Source organism: Symphalangus syndactylus, chromosome 5 (genome assembly GCF_028878055.3).
Source record: "Symphalangus syndactylus isolate Jambi chromosome 5, NHGRI_mSymSyn1-v2.1_pri, whole genome shotgun sequence".
Lineage (NCBI taxonomy): Eukaryota > Metazoa > Chordata > Mammalia > Primates > Hylobatidae > Symphalangus > Symphalangus syndactylus.
Window position 1 is genome coordinate 96,629,466 of NC_072427.2, and position 18,089 is coordinate 96,647,554.

At 36.1% G+C, this 18,089-nt stretch overlaps 2 protein-coding genes across 7 annotated transcripts in view; one reads left to right on the forward strand and one right to left on the reverse strand.

The window, feature by feature from the left end:
* The window catches only part of DONSON (DNA replication fork stabilization factor DONSON), a 29,186-nt gene that overhangs the window by 9,698 nt on the left and 1,399 nt on the right, over positions 1-18,089 (forward strand). For 2 of the 3 annotated variants that reach the window (XM_055279550.2, XM_055279553.2), the window contains 2 exons: positions 551-763; positions 1,648-2,198. In XM_055279550.2, coding sequence (XP_055135525.1) covers positions 551-763; positions 1,648-1,785 — 351 coding nt within the window. In that variant the 3' untranslated portion in view covers positions 1,786-2,198. Of the gene's footprint in view, positions 1-550; positions 764-1,647; positions 2,199-18,089 lie in introns of those variants that run through there. The other variant, XM_055279552.2, reaches the window with a different exon arrangement.
* Positions 2,526-18,089, reverse strand: part of SON (SON DNA and RNA binding protein) — a 34,341-nt gene continuing 18,777 nt past the window's right edge. For 2 of the 4 annotated variants that reach the window (XM_055279535.2, XM_055279531.2), the window contains 6 exons: positions 13,000-13,110; positions 10,856-10,972; positions 6,541-6,688; positions 4,349-4,420; positions 4,123-4,238; positions 2,526-3,643 (listed from right to left, as the gene is read on the reverse strand). In XM_055279535.2, the coding sequence (XP_055135510.1) occupies positions 3,584-3,643; positions 4,123-4,238; positions 4,349-4,420; positions 6,541-6,688; positions 10,856-10,972; positions 13,000-13,110 (624 nt within the window). In that variant the 3' untranslated portion in view covers positions 2,526-3,583. Of the gene's footprint in view, positions 3,644-4,122; positions 4,239-4,348; positions 4,421-6,540; positions 6,689-7,373; positions 7,454-10,855; positions 10,973-12,999; positions 13,111-18,089 lie in introns of those variants that run through there. The other 2 variants (XM_055279529.2, XM_055279532.2) reach the window with 2 other exon arrangements.

The window sequence follows — 18,089 nt, forward strand, 5'->3', positions numbered from 1 at the left end:
GATTCTTCTGCCTTAGCTTCCCAAGTAGCTAGGACTATAGGCTCACATCACCATGCCTGGCTAATTTTTTTGTATTTTTAATAGAGATGAGGTTTCACCATGTTGGCCAGGCTGGTCCTGAACTCCTGACCTCAAGTGATCTGCCCACCTTGGCCTCCCAAAGTGCTGGGATTATAATCATAATAAATTATACATGTAAATACAAAATACATGCTAAATCTTAGCAATAAAATTGAGTGGATTTTAAATTTTGCTTTTCCCAATAGTCTGCATTGACAGTGTATTACTAAATCAGATAAAATACTATATGAAAAAATGGTATTCTCTGGAATATACTTCACCTGAAAATCTCTTAATATGGAGAGGTTGCTGAAAATTTACTAAGTATTTGTACTCACATAACATTGTTTAGATGTCTTGGGAAATAGTTTTGTTCCATAATTGTTAAAGAGTTCGGAAACCCCAAATGGAAATATATTGAACATATTTTTGGCTAGGCAAAAGGTTGAGAGATGATCATAATTTTCCTTTTCTCTGCATTTTCATGAAGGCACGAAGTGTAAATGTGAAGACACAAGCTCTTTCTGGATACAGAGACCAATTTAGTTTGGAGATTACAGGTCCTATCATGCCTCATTCTCTGCATTCACTGACCATGCTGCTCAAATCGTCACAGAGTGGATCTTTCTCTGCAGTACTATATCCACACGAGCCAACTGCTGTATTTAACATCTGCCTGCAAATGGACAAAGTGCCTGATATGGTAAGTAGACACCTATGAGCAGACTGTTTTAGTTGTAGTTTCCTCAAACTAGCTGGAGGGAAATTGAGTCATTTATGCTGAGTCACTATTGTGTTTCACGTAATTAAACTGTTACTTATGAATTACTAGAGGAAGGAATAATGTCTGTAAGTTATGTGAGGTAGCTTTCATGAATTCAGTCCAAGTACAATTTTTTTGTTTTTTGAGACCGAGTCTTGCTGTTGCTTGGGCTGGAGTGCAGCGGCGCGATCGTGGCTCACTGCAACCTCAGCCTCCTGGGTTCAAACAATTCTCCTGCCTCAGCCTCCCAAGCAGCTGAGATTACAGGCATGTGCCACCACATCTGGCTGTTTTTTGTGTCTTTATTAGAGACGGGGTTTCACCATGTTGGCCAGGCTGGTCTTGAACTCCTGACTTCAGGTGATCTGCCCACCTCGGCCTCCCAAAGTGTTGGGATTACAGGCTTGAGCCACGGCGCCTGGCCTCAGCCCAAGTAGTTTTAACAGTGACTAAAGAACTTCCCATTCCAAAAAGGGGCAACTTTTTCATTTCCTCTTGGATCCAAAACTCAGTAGTACCTGATTCCTTTATAGTTTAAGGAAACGATTCACTGTGGGTATTTAACCATATTTGCCTTTAATCTTGAACATACTTAAGGTTTTTAGTTAGAATTAAGACCTTTAAAATTGTCTCATGCATCTCAGTTGGCTAGACTTATAACCATTAATATTTTGGGATTTTGTCACTACAAAAATTCTTAGGATCAACTTCTGTTGATAGGATGAATCACATTAATGAGCCATTTATTTGTCAGTCTCCAAGTAAACTCTTCTGTGTTTAAAGACTAATGTGCTTTTTACTGACTTGTACACACATTTCCACAGGAGGTTGTTCATAAGGAGCTTACTAACTGTGGTTTGCACCCTAACACTCTGGAGCAACTTAGTCAAATACCATTACTTGGGAAATCATCTTTACGGAATGTGGTGCTGAGAGACTACATTTATAATTGGAGATCCTGAACACCAAAGTAAGCCTAAAAGGAATCTTTGAGGAAAAAAGCCTTCTAGCAAGGAAATTCAAGATTCTTGAAGTTGAAGGAATATACCGAAATGTTTTTATAAACATAACTTTTATTACAGTAGCATCTAAGGTTTTAAATCAGTGTTTTTACTATTTTCAGATTAGATTTTTAGATATAAAGATGAAAAACTCAGATAACTCAAATGAGATATCTATATCCCTACAACCTAATTGTATATTGAGTAGAAACTGAATTAATATGTTTCCTTGCAAATGGGAAATCACATAGCAGTTGTGACTAATGGCATCAGGGCAAAAATATGTTACTTTACCATTTACCTAAGACTGTTAGCAGGTTCTTGTTTTATAAAGGTAGAAAATAAATATAGACAACATCTACTCAGCTAGCTGATTGGTGATGCTTCTACCTTAGTATCTTTCCTACTGATCTATAATTCCCTTATTTTCACATATACTAAAACTTTTTATGTTAATTCAGATAAAAAGGCATTTTGTATTCCACATAGAATAGTGTTAAGAATTGTGAAGTACACTGAGCTGTCATGGCAAAGTAGTATTTAATGTGCTTATAGGTAGGTAGGTGTGTGTGTGTGGGGGGGGGGGATTGTATAATTCACATTTTTAAAATAAAAGTGCTTAGAAATCAAAAGCATTGGGTAAAGAAATAATAGTATCTAAGTATTTGTTCACTTTATAACCCAGAAAATAAAACACCACGTTTATTCCAGAGAAGTTTGTATTTGGGCCTTAAGCTTTTGAAAATAAAGTTTAGAGACAGAGCATATGAATACCACTGTAATACACATGAAATATTCTATCGGACCCTAAAAATTAACATAAACTTTAACTTTCTCATAGTCAACAAAATAGTGGCTGGTTGCCAATTTTATTAGATAAGTTGGTTACAGCATTTTAATTATCATTTTACGTCTACCTAGGTGTAGCTGAAATTCAAAATGCACATCAAAGTAAAACTATATCACAACTCAATGCCATACTAAATGTACTTGGCCTCTGCAATAGAATTCTAGTCAGACTTCATTTTTTACTCCCTTCTTATGACCCAAGTGGCTTTAACAGGAATGCAGGACTTAGTGCTGATCATCACACAAATACCACTTTCTTTTTAGAACCTCTACAAAATTTTGAGGGGAGATGGTGGCATTAGCCCTGTGGAACAGATCTTGATCACCTCAAGAACACTGGCCCAGTATCTGTCCAGCAGAACCCATTGTGAAATAGTACAAGGTGCACAGCCCTTCACTGATTACAGGCAAGTGTTACAGTAGCCTAGCCATAAGGAAGGGGAGTTACATCATAGTACAAAATACAGTATAAAAGCGTTATTTAACATTCCACACTGAAGATTACTCTGATGCCTTCAAACAGTCGTTTGGATGTTAGCCACTTAAACAAATACATCACTAAGGTAAACAATATAAACATACCAAAACCCTGTATGGTTAAATACAATTTCCATGGTACAAAAATCAAAGCCGGGAGATGTTTTTACAGATTGCTTTTTATACAATGTCTTAAATTGCCAAATATTTACAACATTAGAGGGGAAATACATTGTGATGCAGAGTAAAATTATCTGAAATGATTATTATAAAACCTCAATCTATCTACGTGAGGCACTCCTGAAGCAAGTGGCATTAGCCATGAGGTCCTTTGGTACAAGGCCCATTGCTTGAAGAACCACAGTAGCTGCTGTGGCTTTAGCATGCTTCTTATTAGGGCTGGCAAAGCTGGGCTGGTAAGCGCTTCCATTTATCAATACCTATTCAAGAAAAACATACAATTGGGCTGGTAAGGGCTTCCATTTCTCAATACCTATTCAAGAAAAACATACAATAAGAACAGCATCAAACTTTAATATCTATTAGCTTTGTATTTTTTCACTAAATGCTAGAAAAATAATTTACAAAAATATAAAACCCATACTATGTAAGTCAAATTATAATCTCAACCCAGAAGCAGCAAATCATTTGGAAAAAGGGACTGCAAATTAAGAGCAGGTCTCCAAATTGAGAAAAAGACTGACAAAAGTATTAAATTAATTCCCCACATTCAACTAGAAAATAACAAATTGTATACTATATTTTGCCCCTTTTTTTCCAATTTTTTAAAAAATAGGACATTGACAAGTCATATTAAAGCACCCTTCAGTGTTTAAAAACCCCACCACTTAACTACAAATACAAACCCCCCACCCATGAACAGACTCTTAATCCTGTGATCATGTTTACCCCTCACCCTCTAAGTCATCACATTAATATATATATACAATTAATGCAGAAATTCATATTTACCCTAAAGAGAAAATGTTTGCGATGATCAGGGCCACTATCATGGACCAACAGAAATTCAGGTGGTTGCCACCTTCTCTTATTACAGATTTCCATCAAAGCAGACACAGGATGTTTGCCTGCAGGGGGGAAAAATACCCAGTTTCAAATTATTTCCACCAACTTCTGCAACAAATAATGAATTCAAGGTGGGATTAGGGTAAGAGGAAATTCAAAAATGTGCTCTCACCTGACAGATCTTTCATTGCAGCAGAGAAGTTCCCAGACCTTTTTTGTGCTCTTTCTCCTACTGCAACAAGACCTTTAAAAAAAAAAAAATTGTTCAGTAAATAAATTTCAAAGCACCGCTTTAAAACAAAGATCCCTCTGTAGGAGTCTGAACCTCAAATGTATGCCTTCAAACAAAATCAACAGATTCCTAGTACACTTGATTTCTCTATCAATCTTCTCTTTCTTCTCTTTTACTGTTTTTCAGCATATAAGTTTATACTTAATATTCACAGATCTTGGTATGAGAAATTGTAATAAATACCAAATGTAAACAGAAAACAAAAAGTTAAGTATGGCCAGGCACAGTGGCTCATGCCTGTAATCCCAGCACTTTGGAAGGCCGAGGCGGGTGGATCTTCTGAGGTCAAGAGTTCGAGACCAGCCTGGCTAACATGGTGAAACCCCGTCTCTACTAAAGGAACAAAAATTAGTCAGGCGTGGTGGCAGGCACCTATAATCCCAGCTACTCGGGAGGCTGGGGCAGGAGAATCGCTTGAACCTGGGAAGCGGAGGTTGCAGTGAGTCAAGATCATGCCTGGCAACAAGCAAAACTCCATCTCAAAAAAAGAAAAAAAATAGCTTATTGCCAAGTGATTTCTGCAGATTTACTGTCTCTTAAATAAGCTTCTGTTAAGATTCTTCCAAAAAAGGTTAGGATTTTAAGCCACCAAAAATGTGAAAACGGTTGTCTCCAAATAGGTCCCTTTTTTCCTAGCAAACTCCTCTCCCTTCCTAACAAATGGGAGATGTTCTCAAAATATGAACATAACCTTTCTACATAACCTCTCTCTCCATAGGCTTATTACAAAGGGGATTAGCTACATTGCTAAACCCAAACACTGCTTTCCCAATTCCATATACAGGTTGAGTATTCCTTATCCAAAATGCTTGGGACCAGAAGTGTGTCAGTTGATTCCAGGTTTTCAAATATTTGCATTTTATTTAGTGGTCGAGCATCCCAAATCTGAAGAGGCTGAAATCCAAAATGCACCAATGAGCATTTCCTTTGAGCATCATATCAGTATTCAAAAAGTCTTCTGTTTTAGAGCATTTCAGGTTTCCAGATGTGGGATGCTCATCCTGTATGTTACAGGAAATTTTTGAACCTTCGCTAAATAATTTCATGCTAATACAAGCTTTTCTAAACCTATCCTGGGAAATCTGTGGTTCTCTGAGAGCTTACAGTCAGGCGATGTCCCACAATTCCAAGGAGAATGCTTCCTGAAATTGTACAATACTTACACCAAAGTATGTGGTGCAGAGCTAGTTCATTTCCAAATTCATTAAGACAGTTTAACTATTGAAGTTAGCTTCAACTTACTGTTTTGATTACAAAGATGAAAATAAATCCCAGTTTTACATTTGCCAGCTTTTATAAATGAGGTTTAAACAAGCTATACAAAAATCATACTGAGCTGGCAAGCCTCTCACGATTCCACTTAACATTATTCCAAGGGAAGAAATTATTTAAAAGACGCCAATTAGCTATCATCTGTGGGAACGATTAAATACTTAGCAACTACATACAAGCTACATAGAACACACAGTGCTGCCCTGCCCAGGTATCTGAAGGTAAAAGGAAAACAGTCAATGCTAACACTTCCAAGATGCCTTAACACAAGGCAACAGGAAGAAGTAACATTATTGTCAGCAGCTGGTCTACTATACTCTAACCCAACTTAACTACTGAGCTTGGAAAAAAAAGCAAACAGGGTTTATGAAATCTAGACTAAACAGCATTGTAATAAGAAATAATGAAGATGTGCTAAAATATCTGACAAAAAAATAAACTAAACTCTAGAAATAAGGATGGTTCCTTGTCAAGAGAAAATAAAACGGAAATCCTGTTTTCTAAACATGAAATCCAGTTGAATTTGGAGGTGTAATAATACAATTAGATTTATACACATTTCCATATTTAGCAACTAGCATAACAAAAGGTGCCTTTTAAAAGTTCAAACTGGTGTCTCTATCCATAGGTATATAAAAATAAGCTGCTCTGTGAACCCCAAAGGGGTTAATGTTTTTTCTGACAAATAGCTGTATATATACAAGAAGTGCCTTCAGTTCAGGATCACTGGGTTCAAAAGGATATATTAAAGGTAATGTTAAAGGAGGTGTTAATAAACGTTCCAAAAAAGAACTTGTTACCTTTACGGTCTGTCTTAAAATCAACTAGGATGGGTTCCTTATTGCCTTCTTTGTTTTTTCCTAATCCTTCTCCTTCTCTCCAGCCCATTTTTCTCATCAAAACGGCTCCCATTCCTCCAGTTACCGGGGCTGCTCTTAAGAACTGATCCTATCCAAAGAAAGAAAGGTAAAATGTCCCCATTTTACAGTTAGAACTTGGTGACAGATTGTTTACTTTCTAAAAAGAGGAATCTTATTTTACTTCTAGATCTGTTATAGCAATTAAATGTAAATTCCTCTATACTTTATACATACTGTAGTGTGTATGTTCTGATTATTTGCACATTAACGTAATAGTATTTTGGAAGTCAAATAAGACAAGTAAATGGCAGTCTTGAAACAGTAGCCCTCGTGCCCCCCTCAAAAAAAAAAAAAAAAATTAGAACACTCCTGTTTTCGTCCACTATTTAGGTTCACTGGTATCTCTTCTTAGCTTGCAAAACAAAAAGAAGGCAATGTTAAAACAATCAATGATATTAATTGTCCCAGGTGTACCTAGTTTATGAATAAAGCCCAGAAATCACTTAGAAATAGTTTAGACACTGAAGAAGCATACTGTTGTCATCCAAAGTTTTCTTCCCCATTCTACTATAAAGCAAGTATAAATATTTTACTTAGAAAATCCCTAAAGCAGCAAAAAAAAAAAAAAAAAAAACTCTTGAAATTTACACAGTAACAAATAGAAAACAATCACATAAAATATCCTGTAAGTATGCCAAAATGAATTTGAACTCTTTTAAAACCTAGCTTGATGTTAAAAGACTTTTAAAAAAACTCCTTAAATGTTTACATACCTAGGCCTCGGTAGCAGCAGTGTTGTGAATAGTACGGCTGGCACTGACCGGGGCAAGAAGACAGCTACAAGGATTTGGCCCTGAAACAAGTTTCCATACAGAGGGGTGAAAGTTCACAGGTTATTCTGTGAACAATCATCTCTCTTGTATCCAACCCACTGAACCATAATTTCCATCAAAGCAGCAAACCACTTAATGTCCTAAGATGCACAAGTATATCCATTAGCATGGTCAACAGTTATTTTTACAGGTTAAGAAATATTCAATGCCTCTTATTAAAGGGCATCCATGTACATATAACAAACAGTATTAAATTCTACTGTTGATCTTTATGGTCATTTTTTAAAAATTTGAAACATATCTCCAAATCATGCTTTATTTTCCCCTTGTTACTAAATTTTAGGTTTTTATGTTCTCTTACCAAATATATATATATAAATATACATATAGCAAAAGTCATTAACTTATCAACAGAGAGTAAAAAAACTTTGGTAGCTCAGGAAACAGTATGTATTCATATCTCCTATATTGATAAGTTAATACTAAATGTAAAAAAAAATGTTTGTATGCAGTAGTAAAACTGTATCTATCATCTTTTGTTTCCCAGCTTTATAATTAAATGCTGGGGAGAAAACATGCCAATGACATGTGACTAGACATTAAGTTCATCAAGGTGCTCTGATGGAAGGAGGCAGCTGTGGAGGTAAAAACATACCCCTGGTTCAGTTCCTTATTTGGTGCAGGCCATGCAGTGTAGATGTATAAAGAGAAAGCTGATGCTTGGATATTAACTGCCTTGATGCTACACACCTAGAATGTCTTTTACTTACTTCCAGGTTCATCCGTCCCTCTTTTCCAGGGAACACTCCTAAAAAAAAGGGCAGCTGTGCAGAGTACAATATAAATCCCCAAATAACCCAGGTTTCCAAGTTTATTTCCATTCCCTAGTATCATCATCTGTTTCTTTACCCCAATGTGAAAAAGCTGATTAATTTAATGAGACCACAATAATAAACTGTATTATCAGGTCACATCCAAATCATTCCATTCCAGAAATAAAAGTTCTTTTAAACCAACTACTTTAAACGTTTTACTGATTAATGAGAATACTGATAAAACTTTGCTTTTTTTTAATCTAAAAATATACTGCAACAAACTAAAAAGAACACAGAAGTTGTTGGTATTCCATGTGTTTTTTAACACATAAGGCGGATGCCAGACTATACTAAAGAAGAGCCAAAATGATCATTTGACAGGTTTTCTAAACACAACTAAACATTTGATGAGTAGGCAATATTTGTGATATTTAACAGGGATGATACATCCTAAATTTTCAGCTGCCTAATGACTTCTACATGTTGTGGCCCATTTTTAATTTTAAAAAGTGTCTTTTTTAGTTGATAATAGCATCAAATATTCTTCAGTAATTCTATACAAATGAATCTTTTCCTATAAGTGCTACTTTTATCTAAAATTTAAAATTTGGTCTGAACATTATCTTTATCTCATAATTTATCAAAATAATTTGCTTCCCAAAGTATATCTTACATAAAATATAAAGTCGAAGCCTTTTTTAAAGGTGCTACTAAATATTTTAAAGTCTGTTAACTGCCTACAAGACTGCAAATACCAGAAGAAATTATTTTAGGGGAAAACTAATTGAGTCAGTAAAAGATTCACTTTTTAAAAGTTATTTAAGTTATTAACATATTTAGAAGTATACAAACATTATGGATCAGCACATCATTCGATAAAGACCAAAATTTTGTAATGGAAGCACATTCAGAAGTTTCTACCTAGCAGTGTACATGACTGTGTATTATGTGCCTATTTTCACACCCATAAGCTTTATTTCTAACTTCCTGAAATACTGGCTGAGTACTTAGCTTCAAGACTAAATAGTATTAAAGAATTAAAACTAAAGAAATAGATGGACATTTATAGTTCTTCCAAAGATGAAAGACATTTTTTCAAATATTATATAAATCACTTTCAGAGTAACTATAATATAGAAGTCCAAGATTAATCCAATCTTTCTAACACCAACCCTCAGCAAACTACAGAAATTGTAATTTCTTAATGAATCTGTGTACTCACTATACACATCAGTGCAACTACTTCCCAAAAAAAGGCAGGCATAATGAGTATACATGATGTTTCATATTAATTTGTTAGTAAGATCAACAAAGATAAAGCTATCAAAATTGAAATAAATGTTACAAGATTAAAATACCCAAAGCAACCAATGTCTCATTTTTCAGAAATTCAGCTCATTCACTGGCACTCATAGCAACTCTCTATAGGTAACCATCACATTACTGATTACCACTAGACACCTTGGAGACTTTGAAATTCCAAAGAGTTACTTGCCCACGATTACACAAGAAGTCAGGAGTACAACAGGATAAAGAAACCTTCCCAATCCATTAGACCACGCAGCCTCCCAGTTTCAGCACTGCTATGCTGCCAGTACTCCTGTAACAAATTTCCCATCACCCATCCAACCAAGCTTTGTCCCTTCACCAGAACGTGTTTCTTCAGAATGCCCTTCTTAGCCACCTAAGACTCCCCCAATGATGAGGCAGCCGTAGGTGGAGTTCACAGGTCTCACTGCAGAATCTGAAACCAGATGCACCTACATCTTCGTAGCACGAGGCGTCCATCCTCTCCCTTGATTTTAGGTCTTACATATCTGTTTTGTCATGAAATTAGTGGTTCTCAAATTGAGCCTGTGGATCACCAGAGGCCACTAGGGCCTAAATGGTGGTCCACAGATTAATCTCCATCCCATCCCCTTCACCACAGCCCACCCCACTCCAGCCATCCTCCCTCAGCCTTCCAGTCCCATGGCAAGATCACCACATGCAGAGCTAATACTAGGGCCTCCCCACCACTTGCTGTAACCAGCAGCTGATAACCAAAAGGACCTGGGGCTACAGGTCACAAGAGGAGTGAGGAACGGGGGCCAAGAGATCTTACAAGAAGGCACAGGCACTAATGAAGCGGGTGGGGTGCAAGGGCAAAGGAATAGAGGAATGGAAAATTAAGGTGGTAGAGTGCTCTTGGGGGCAGTGATCCACCAAAAATAAACCTGTAATAAAGTATCCCATGATGAAGAAAAATTTGAGAACCACTGCTTTGAAATGATTAGGTTAGTAGTCCAGCAGGAACTGTGGAATATTCTGAACAGCACCTGATACGCTGTTAGCGTTCAAAATACAGTTAAATCACCCCTTCAAAAGCAGCAGTAACAATTTTTAAAATAACCTTATAAATTAGTGGCTCTTGAGCCACATTTATACATTTGCCATTTTCTCATGAATCCAGTCCGTCTTCAATGTCCGCCCTGGAGCATATACACATAGCAAATTTACTTGGAACTTTGGTTAGAGTCACTGGTCTTTTCATGCAGTTTTAATAAACAGTTTCCAAAAAATTTAAACTTTTTGTTCGACACTTTCATATGTACATATACTGTGTACCTTTTTAATCCAGGCTTGGGCACCAGTATTGGCCAACTGTTCTTGTGTCAAAACCTGTACTCCTGTACTTCCTGTGAACTGGCCAGGAATAGAGTTCAGCTGAGCCCAGGCATCAATCTGAAGAAAAGAAGTAGTCTCAGTTAACTAAATAAAATTACCTGATTAAAACATCACTGGTAATAATTCACTAAAAATGGCTGAAAAACAGACTTAAATATTTAACTTTTAAAACATATTTAACATTAAATGTTTGCCTAAACTTTCTAAAGAAGTAGTTTGACAACATTTAGTGAATCCCATTAATAAGATTTTGAAATGTATCTAAAAGCACGGCTACTAAAAAATACCGCTGTTAATATTCTTCAAACTATCACACAGATACACTAAAAATGCAAAAAAGAATTCATATGATAATGGGTCCCCACTCTCCCTTCCTATCTCATACAAATGTACTATAATACATGTCATGACAGCCTGGATTCTTAATTACTTCCTCTGAGACATTATACAGACTAAATTCATGACACAGGTTTAAAGAGTTTAAATATAGGAAACTGTCCACTTGAATACATAAACAACTTTTTTTTTTGAGATGGAGTGTCTCTCTTGTTGCCCAGGCTGGAGTCCAATGGTGCGATGTCTGCTCACTGCAACCTCCTCCTCCCGAGTTCAAGCGATTCTCCTGCCTCAGCCTCCAGAGTAGCTGGGATTACAAACAATCACCACCACGCCCGGCTAATTTTGTACTTTTAGTCGAGATGGGGTTTCTCCATGTTGGTCAGGCTGGTCTTGAACTCCTGACCTCAACTGATCCGCCTGCCTCGGCCTTTCAAAGTGCTGGGATAACAGGCGTGAGCCACCGCGCCTGGCCGTAAAACACCTTTCTAAAAAAGCTTGTATACTCTTTTTCAGTCACCAACATTTGTTGTGATAAAGAATCAGCTGTGGCCGGGCGCGGTGGCTCACGCTTGTAATCCCAGCACTTTGGGAGGCCAAGGCGGGCAGATCACGAGGTCAGGAGATCGAGACCACGGTGAAACCCCGTCTTTACTAAAAATACAAAAAAATTAGCCGGGCGTGGTGGCGGGCGCCTGTAGTCCCAGCTACTCGGAGAGGCCGAGGCAGGAGAATGGCGTGAACCCAGGAGGCGGAGCTTGCAGTGAGCCGAGATTGCGCCACTGCACTCCAGCCTGGGCGACAGAGTGAGACTCCGTCTCAAAAAAAAAAAAAAAAAAAAAAAAAAAAAAAAGAATCAGCTGTCATTCACACAAATTAGATTTACTAAACACCTTGCACAGTCAGCAATGTATTTCCTGTCTGAACATGTACTTACTGATTTACCATGAAACAGCAGAAATGAAATGGAGAGGCTGTCCATTGAAATGGAGAGACCGGAGTCTGGAGCACAGACTCCAGATTCGGATTGCTTGGGTTTGAATCCCAGTTCCCCCAATTAGTTCTGTGACCATGGATATCACTTAATCACTTTTTTTTTTTTTTTTTAAGACAGTCTCACTCTTGCGCAGGCTGGAGTACAGTGGCGCAATCTTGGCTCACTGCAACCTCTGCCTCCCAGGTTCAAGCAATTCTCCTGCCTCAGCCTCCTGAGTAGCTGGGATTACAGGCATGCAATACCAAACGTGGCTAATTTTTGTATTTTTAGTAGAGATGGGGTTTCACCATCTTGGCCAGGCTGTTCTCGAACTCCTGACTCCTTGCCCCCACCTCGGCCTCCCAAAGTGCTGGGATTACAGGCGTCAGCCACCATGCCTGGCCTTAGCCTCTCTTTACTTCAGTTTTCTCAGCTGAAATATGGCAACTATTAATACCTACACATTTCATAGGGTTGTAAGCACTTAGTTGTTTTTATACACCAGATTGTAAACTCTGTGAGGACAGGGAAATTTTTCTATTTTGTTCTCTCAATAAACAGTTCCTGCCACATAGTAAACAATAAACATTTATTGAATAAATGATCAGGCCTCGAATCACTTTCATTGAAAATAAGACACTGAAAATACGGTAAAGGATGTTACAACTCAACTATCTAGTTAGCGAAATTCTTATTTAGACATTAAAATTGGTACATTGGTGTGAGTTGGCTGACGGTAAATAATAACTTTAAAAAAAAAACTGCTACATACCCTTTCCTGAGCTCTATTTAACATGCTCATGGCTTCAAGGTCAAATGCATTCTCACTGAGTCTTTTCTGAGCAAGTGCCCGTTCACTCATTGCTGTAGAGATGTCCACAGGCTAAGAAAGAAAACAGAGATAATTATCTCAAATTACCATAGTCCCCTAAATTCTGAAAAGTACTCATATCTTTGGTTGCTACATGTCAAAAACAAAATAATAGTCTTGTATATTAATAATCTTGGAAAATAGGGGGAAGACTCAAAAAGAGAAAGTAATCTTGGAAAACAGAAGAGGATTAAGATAAATTACAAAGTATCACACGGGTCGCAGAACTGAACCCAAAATCTGACTGAATTTAGTCAATTTTCTATTATATATATATATCAAACTATAATCATACAAAGTTCCATTAAGAACTTAAAACTCTCTACCCTTCATGACTGAAAGCTATTTAAACTGCAAATTTTTTCAACTGTGTTAAAGGTTATTACATTCCTTAGCAGTTTTCATTTTACTCATTAGCATAACCTTCAGGAGCAGTAAGCAAAATTATTGAATAAGCAAGCAGAAAACCACTACGATCACTCATTTACTCATCAGCGTATCTTTAACATCTTCCAGTTGTGGACACTTTGGTCTTAAGAACCCAATTCCTTTAAACAATATATTCAGGATATAAATAAACACACCATGTTTTCAGTTTATACACACTTATTACTTATATTAAGTATAATACTATTTATAATTATAATATTTCTGTGGAAGTCCATAACATCAACTGAAACACTTTTAAGTGTTTCTTTCTTTTCAAAGCTCATATTCTACCTTTTAAAACCTTACGGCAAGTGGGAGAAACTTTTTTTTTCAAAGTAATCTTTGGAGCCAATTCTTAATTTGTCAGATTTGTGGAAGGTTTAACCACAGAAGGAAAAACACATCAAGATAAGTATTTGGTATTTTTTTTGTTCTAAAATTAAAAGCTCAAGTTGATTTATATCAACTCATTTCTTGGTTTTTGTCCTTCTTTTAACATTATTATTATTTCCTAGTTATCTCACACAAGAAAATTCATTTTTGTAAAATGTTTATCTGACATGGAAGATTTTGCTGTTTTCATATACAAAGAATAAGTAGACACTGCATGAACATAACAAATACGGGGAAGTCAGTAAACAGCTAACAGCTAAGGATTTTCTTTTTTACAAGCAGAGGCTAGCTGTAATTAAGACTATGTATCATGTATAAAAGACTTCTCTGAAGAATAAGACCTGTCTAGTAGAGAAGGCTGTATGACTATGAGAATAATTACAACTCATGCATAAGGATTCACAAATCTTTCTTACCTTCAGAACCCCTAATCCTCCATAATTCTTAGTTACCTTGCTAATAAACTAATATTCCTTTAGCTAACTCAAGGTTTTTAAGAAAGTATGGATTCTGATATAATGCCTTCTTAAAATGAAAACAAAATTAATTCTTTCGACTGTTTATGTTAATATGTAAAACTTCCTAGAGATCTATAAACAGTCTAATAAGCAACTGCAGAATGCATTTTTCAAACTGAATCTCTCGACTGTAATTTCGCTAAGTTGATTTAAGTAAATCATCACACAAATTAGAATATTTCTAAGACCTATTAGAAATATTAATCTAAGCAAAGTGAGACTGAAACACTAAGAAACTTAGTATGTTCATCTTTCACTTAAGTCTGTTTGATTCCTGGGACTTTAAATGAGAATGCAGGTATTTCAGGTGAAAATTCATGTCCCCCTAGGCCTACCTTAAGATGTTTTGTCAAGGTAATTTTTGAAGGCACACAAGATGCGACAAGTACTGTCTCATTAACCTTCTCACACTTACTTTGCTTTTCCTAGCAGTCTCTATAAATCTAAGTGTTAGGGTGCTTAGGCATAAATAATAGGCTTTTATTCTAACAAGGCTAAAATCTGAGAGGATACTGGGGAAAATGTGTCTACCCACTATCCCAACTCCTGATCCCTAATTTCCAACTATAAATTAGCCACAAATCTATTCAGATGGCTCTAAAATATAACTTCTAGAATAAAGCTAATTCTTTCCAAGTGGAAAGCAAACTATTACACTTGTGAATGTTTTTCTCTCTTAGCCTTTATTAAACATTTAACCTAAATGCCTCACCATTTATCCCCAGAATGAAACTCTTCAAATCTTAGTGTTTCATATTAAATTTGTATGATTCTGAAAGGAATTTTATTATAGCAACCTTGATATTTAAATAAAATTACAACTATGTTTTTCCTGAGGTAGTAAAACTTCATTTATTCTTCAACAGACTTACCAAGGGAGCTGCAAGTTCATGTCAAAAATGTATTACCAAATAGTAATTTGACTATTAGTTACATTTTTTTTTTTTTGAGATGGAGTTTCATCCTTGTTGCCCAGGCTGGAGTGCAATGGCACCATCTTGGCTCACTGCAACCTCCCGCCTCCTGGGTTCAAGCGATTCTCCTGCCTCAGCCCCCCGAGTAGCTGGGATTACAGGCATGCGCCACCACCCCCGGCTAATTTTGTATTTTTAGGAGAGACGCACTTTCTCCATGTTGGTCAGGCTGGTCTTGAACTCTTGACCTCAGGTGATCCGCCCGCCTTGGCCTCCCAAAGTTCTGGGATTACAGGCGTGAACCACTGCGCCTGGCCATATTTTTATTTTTAAATGAGAAAACGTATACTCAAAGTAGAATGAATCAAGATTATCTTAACCTCATAAGGATCCTCAAAAGTTTACATCAAAAAGCCTGTTTCCAGCCTTTCAAGGTAACTCAAATTATACAATGAGGCATAAAAAGCCAATACAATCCCCAAAGCAGCAATGTTTAAGGGTCAAACCCGATGTTACTTATCAGTATTGAAACACTCATAATACCACAGCTACCCTTTAGAGCAGCAGTGCCCAGTACAACTTAACAGTGATCACTACTGAGCACTTGAAATGTAACTAGTGTGATTAAAAACGTGATTTTTCAGTGGCTGGTAACTGCTGCATTGGACAATAATAGAGCTTTAGAATCTTAACTATCCTTTAATATTCAGAAACTGGAAATATAAGAAAGGCACCAAAATGATGGTAAAAGGCCCTTCCAAAAACTGGGAAAAAGAGAATCTCTAATCTGTAGAATACTATTACCAAGTTGTCACCAACAAGCCTTAGTTTCTACCAACACACTATAGACTAGCATGTTACCTAATGTATAAAAATAATTCTGTAGTAATATTCTAGGTATGATAATGGGGGAAATGTTTACTGACTTTTCATCTTTGCTCTAAAAGGTGAGATTTACATAAAAAGTGTCCTGAATTACAAATCTCAGGTTAATAAAAACTGCCCAAATTCTTCACTCTCTCCCTCAGCAACAAAGCAGACAACTACTACTTATAAAACCTACAAAGGTGTCTGAGACATAATGAAATTACCATAATGCAACTGGCACCATATAACATTCATTTCATGACCTATATTATACATGTAAGTGGGCCTTTTACATTTTTATTTCTCATTTAGGAAATTCTTCTAAATCCATTTACTCCTTTTGTTAACACAACTGTTGACATAAAAAGAACAAGTATTTTGAGACTTCTTAGAACATCAGTGAAAGAATATAAAAGAGCTAAAGAATTGTTAGGATGGGGTGAGTCAGATAAGGAAAATACCTATAACCAGAAAATTATTTTCTATTACTGGTAATCACAGATATCTCAAAAGCAGGCATAAAAGGAAAACTTTAATTATAAGAAAATAGACCTAAAGTAAAAGCATCTGGCCTGTATATAAAACATGATTTTAGAATATTTAGCAAATATTAAAATATAAAGAGGTTAATGCATACAAGAGCAAAATGACAACTACAAAAATAAAAGCCACAGAATGTCCCAGTTATGTGTTTGGTTGGCTTTAAAAAGTGAATTACGAATCTTTTTATTGTATCATACAAAATTCTCTAGTGTATAATAGACTAAATGAAGTACAACGGGAAAACAAATCGATAACCTACTAAATGGTTCAGAGAAATTCAGCGTTAACCATGTAACAGAATCTAGGAAGAAAAGAATTAATAACAAGGCTGTATATTACACATTCTAGCAGTGCCAGGACCTATGTGTTTAATTTCCAATTAAAATTTTCATTTTCCTTCAAGTTTTCCTATACATTTAGAGCGTATAAATTTAAAAAAATTGTAATTCCATTGGGATGTGGAAATATGACTTGATAAATACAAACCAGCAAACTGCTTAAGATAAAGATGGTCTTAACATCTGAGCATTCACTAGACCTTAACAATACTACCTCTAGACCCCTAAAACATTTGATACTAAATCCATGAAAACTCCACACTAATAGTTGAGTAATTACTCCACTTATGTCAAAGATTACATCCTAATCTACTCAATAAACCTCTGCTAACTTTATTACCAAGAATTAATGCCCCTGAGGACTATTTTTAAAAAATTAGTTTTCCAACATTTTTTTATTTCATTGTTTATAAATCAAATTCACACAAATACAGTCAAAGTTCTGTAGTCACTCCTTACTGAGGATGATGCTGGCTGGTTTCTGAGTATGAAGACGATGCTATGGCAGTACCGCACACAGTCTGATGAGTTGTTTTTCCATAAGAAATGAATTTATGCTGCTTCATCCACAATGTCTATCCATTCATACTCATGTCAAAGAGCATTCATATGCAAGACAATTGGTGGGATTAGGGATTACAGCAAAGCTAATTCAGCCCTCTTATGGAGATAAAATCTGTGATCTTTGCCTAAATGTTTTATGCTCAACAACAAAGAACCACAAACTCCATTTATATTTATTAAAATGAAAAAGGCATATATAAAAATTACTATTCAGTTCAAAGGTTGACCATTTAAAAGAACTATCTCCTTTTACTCTAGAAGCCTTTATTTCAAACTCTAACAAGGAATCAAAAGGGTTAACGCTCCCATAAAGTGTTACCAAAAGTATTTCACAACTGGTATATATACCACTAATTGTATAAATAATAAATTCATTACTTTTACCTTCTATATATACAATATAGTATATTTAGATGGTCACTAAA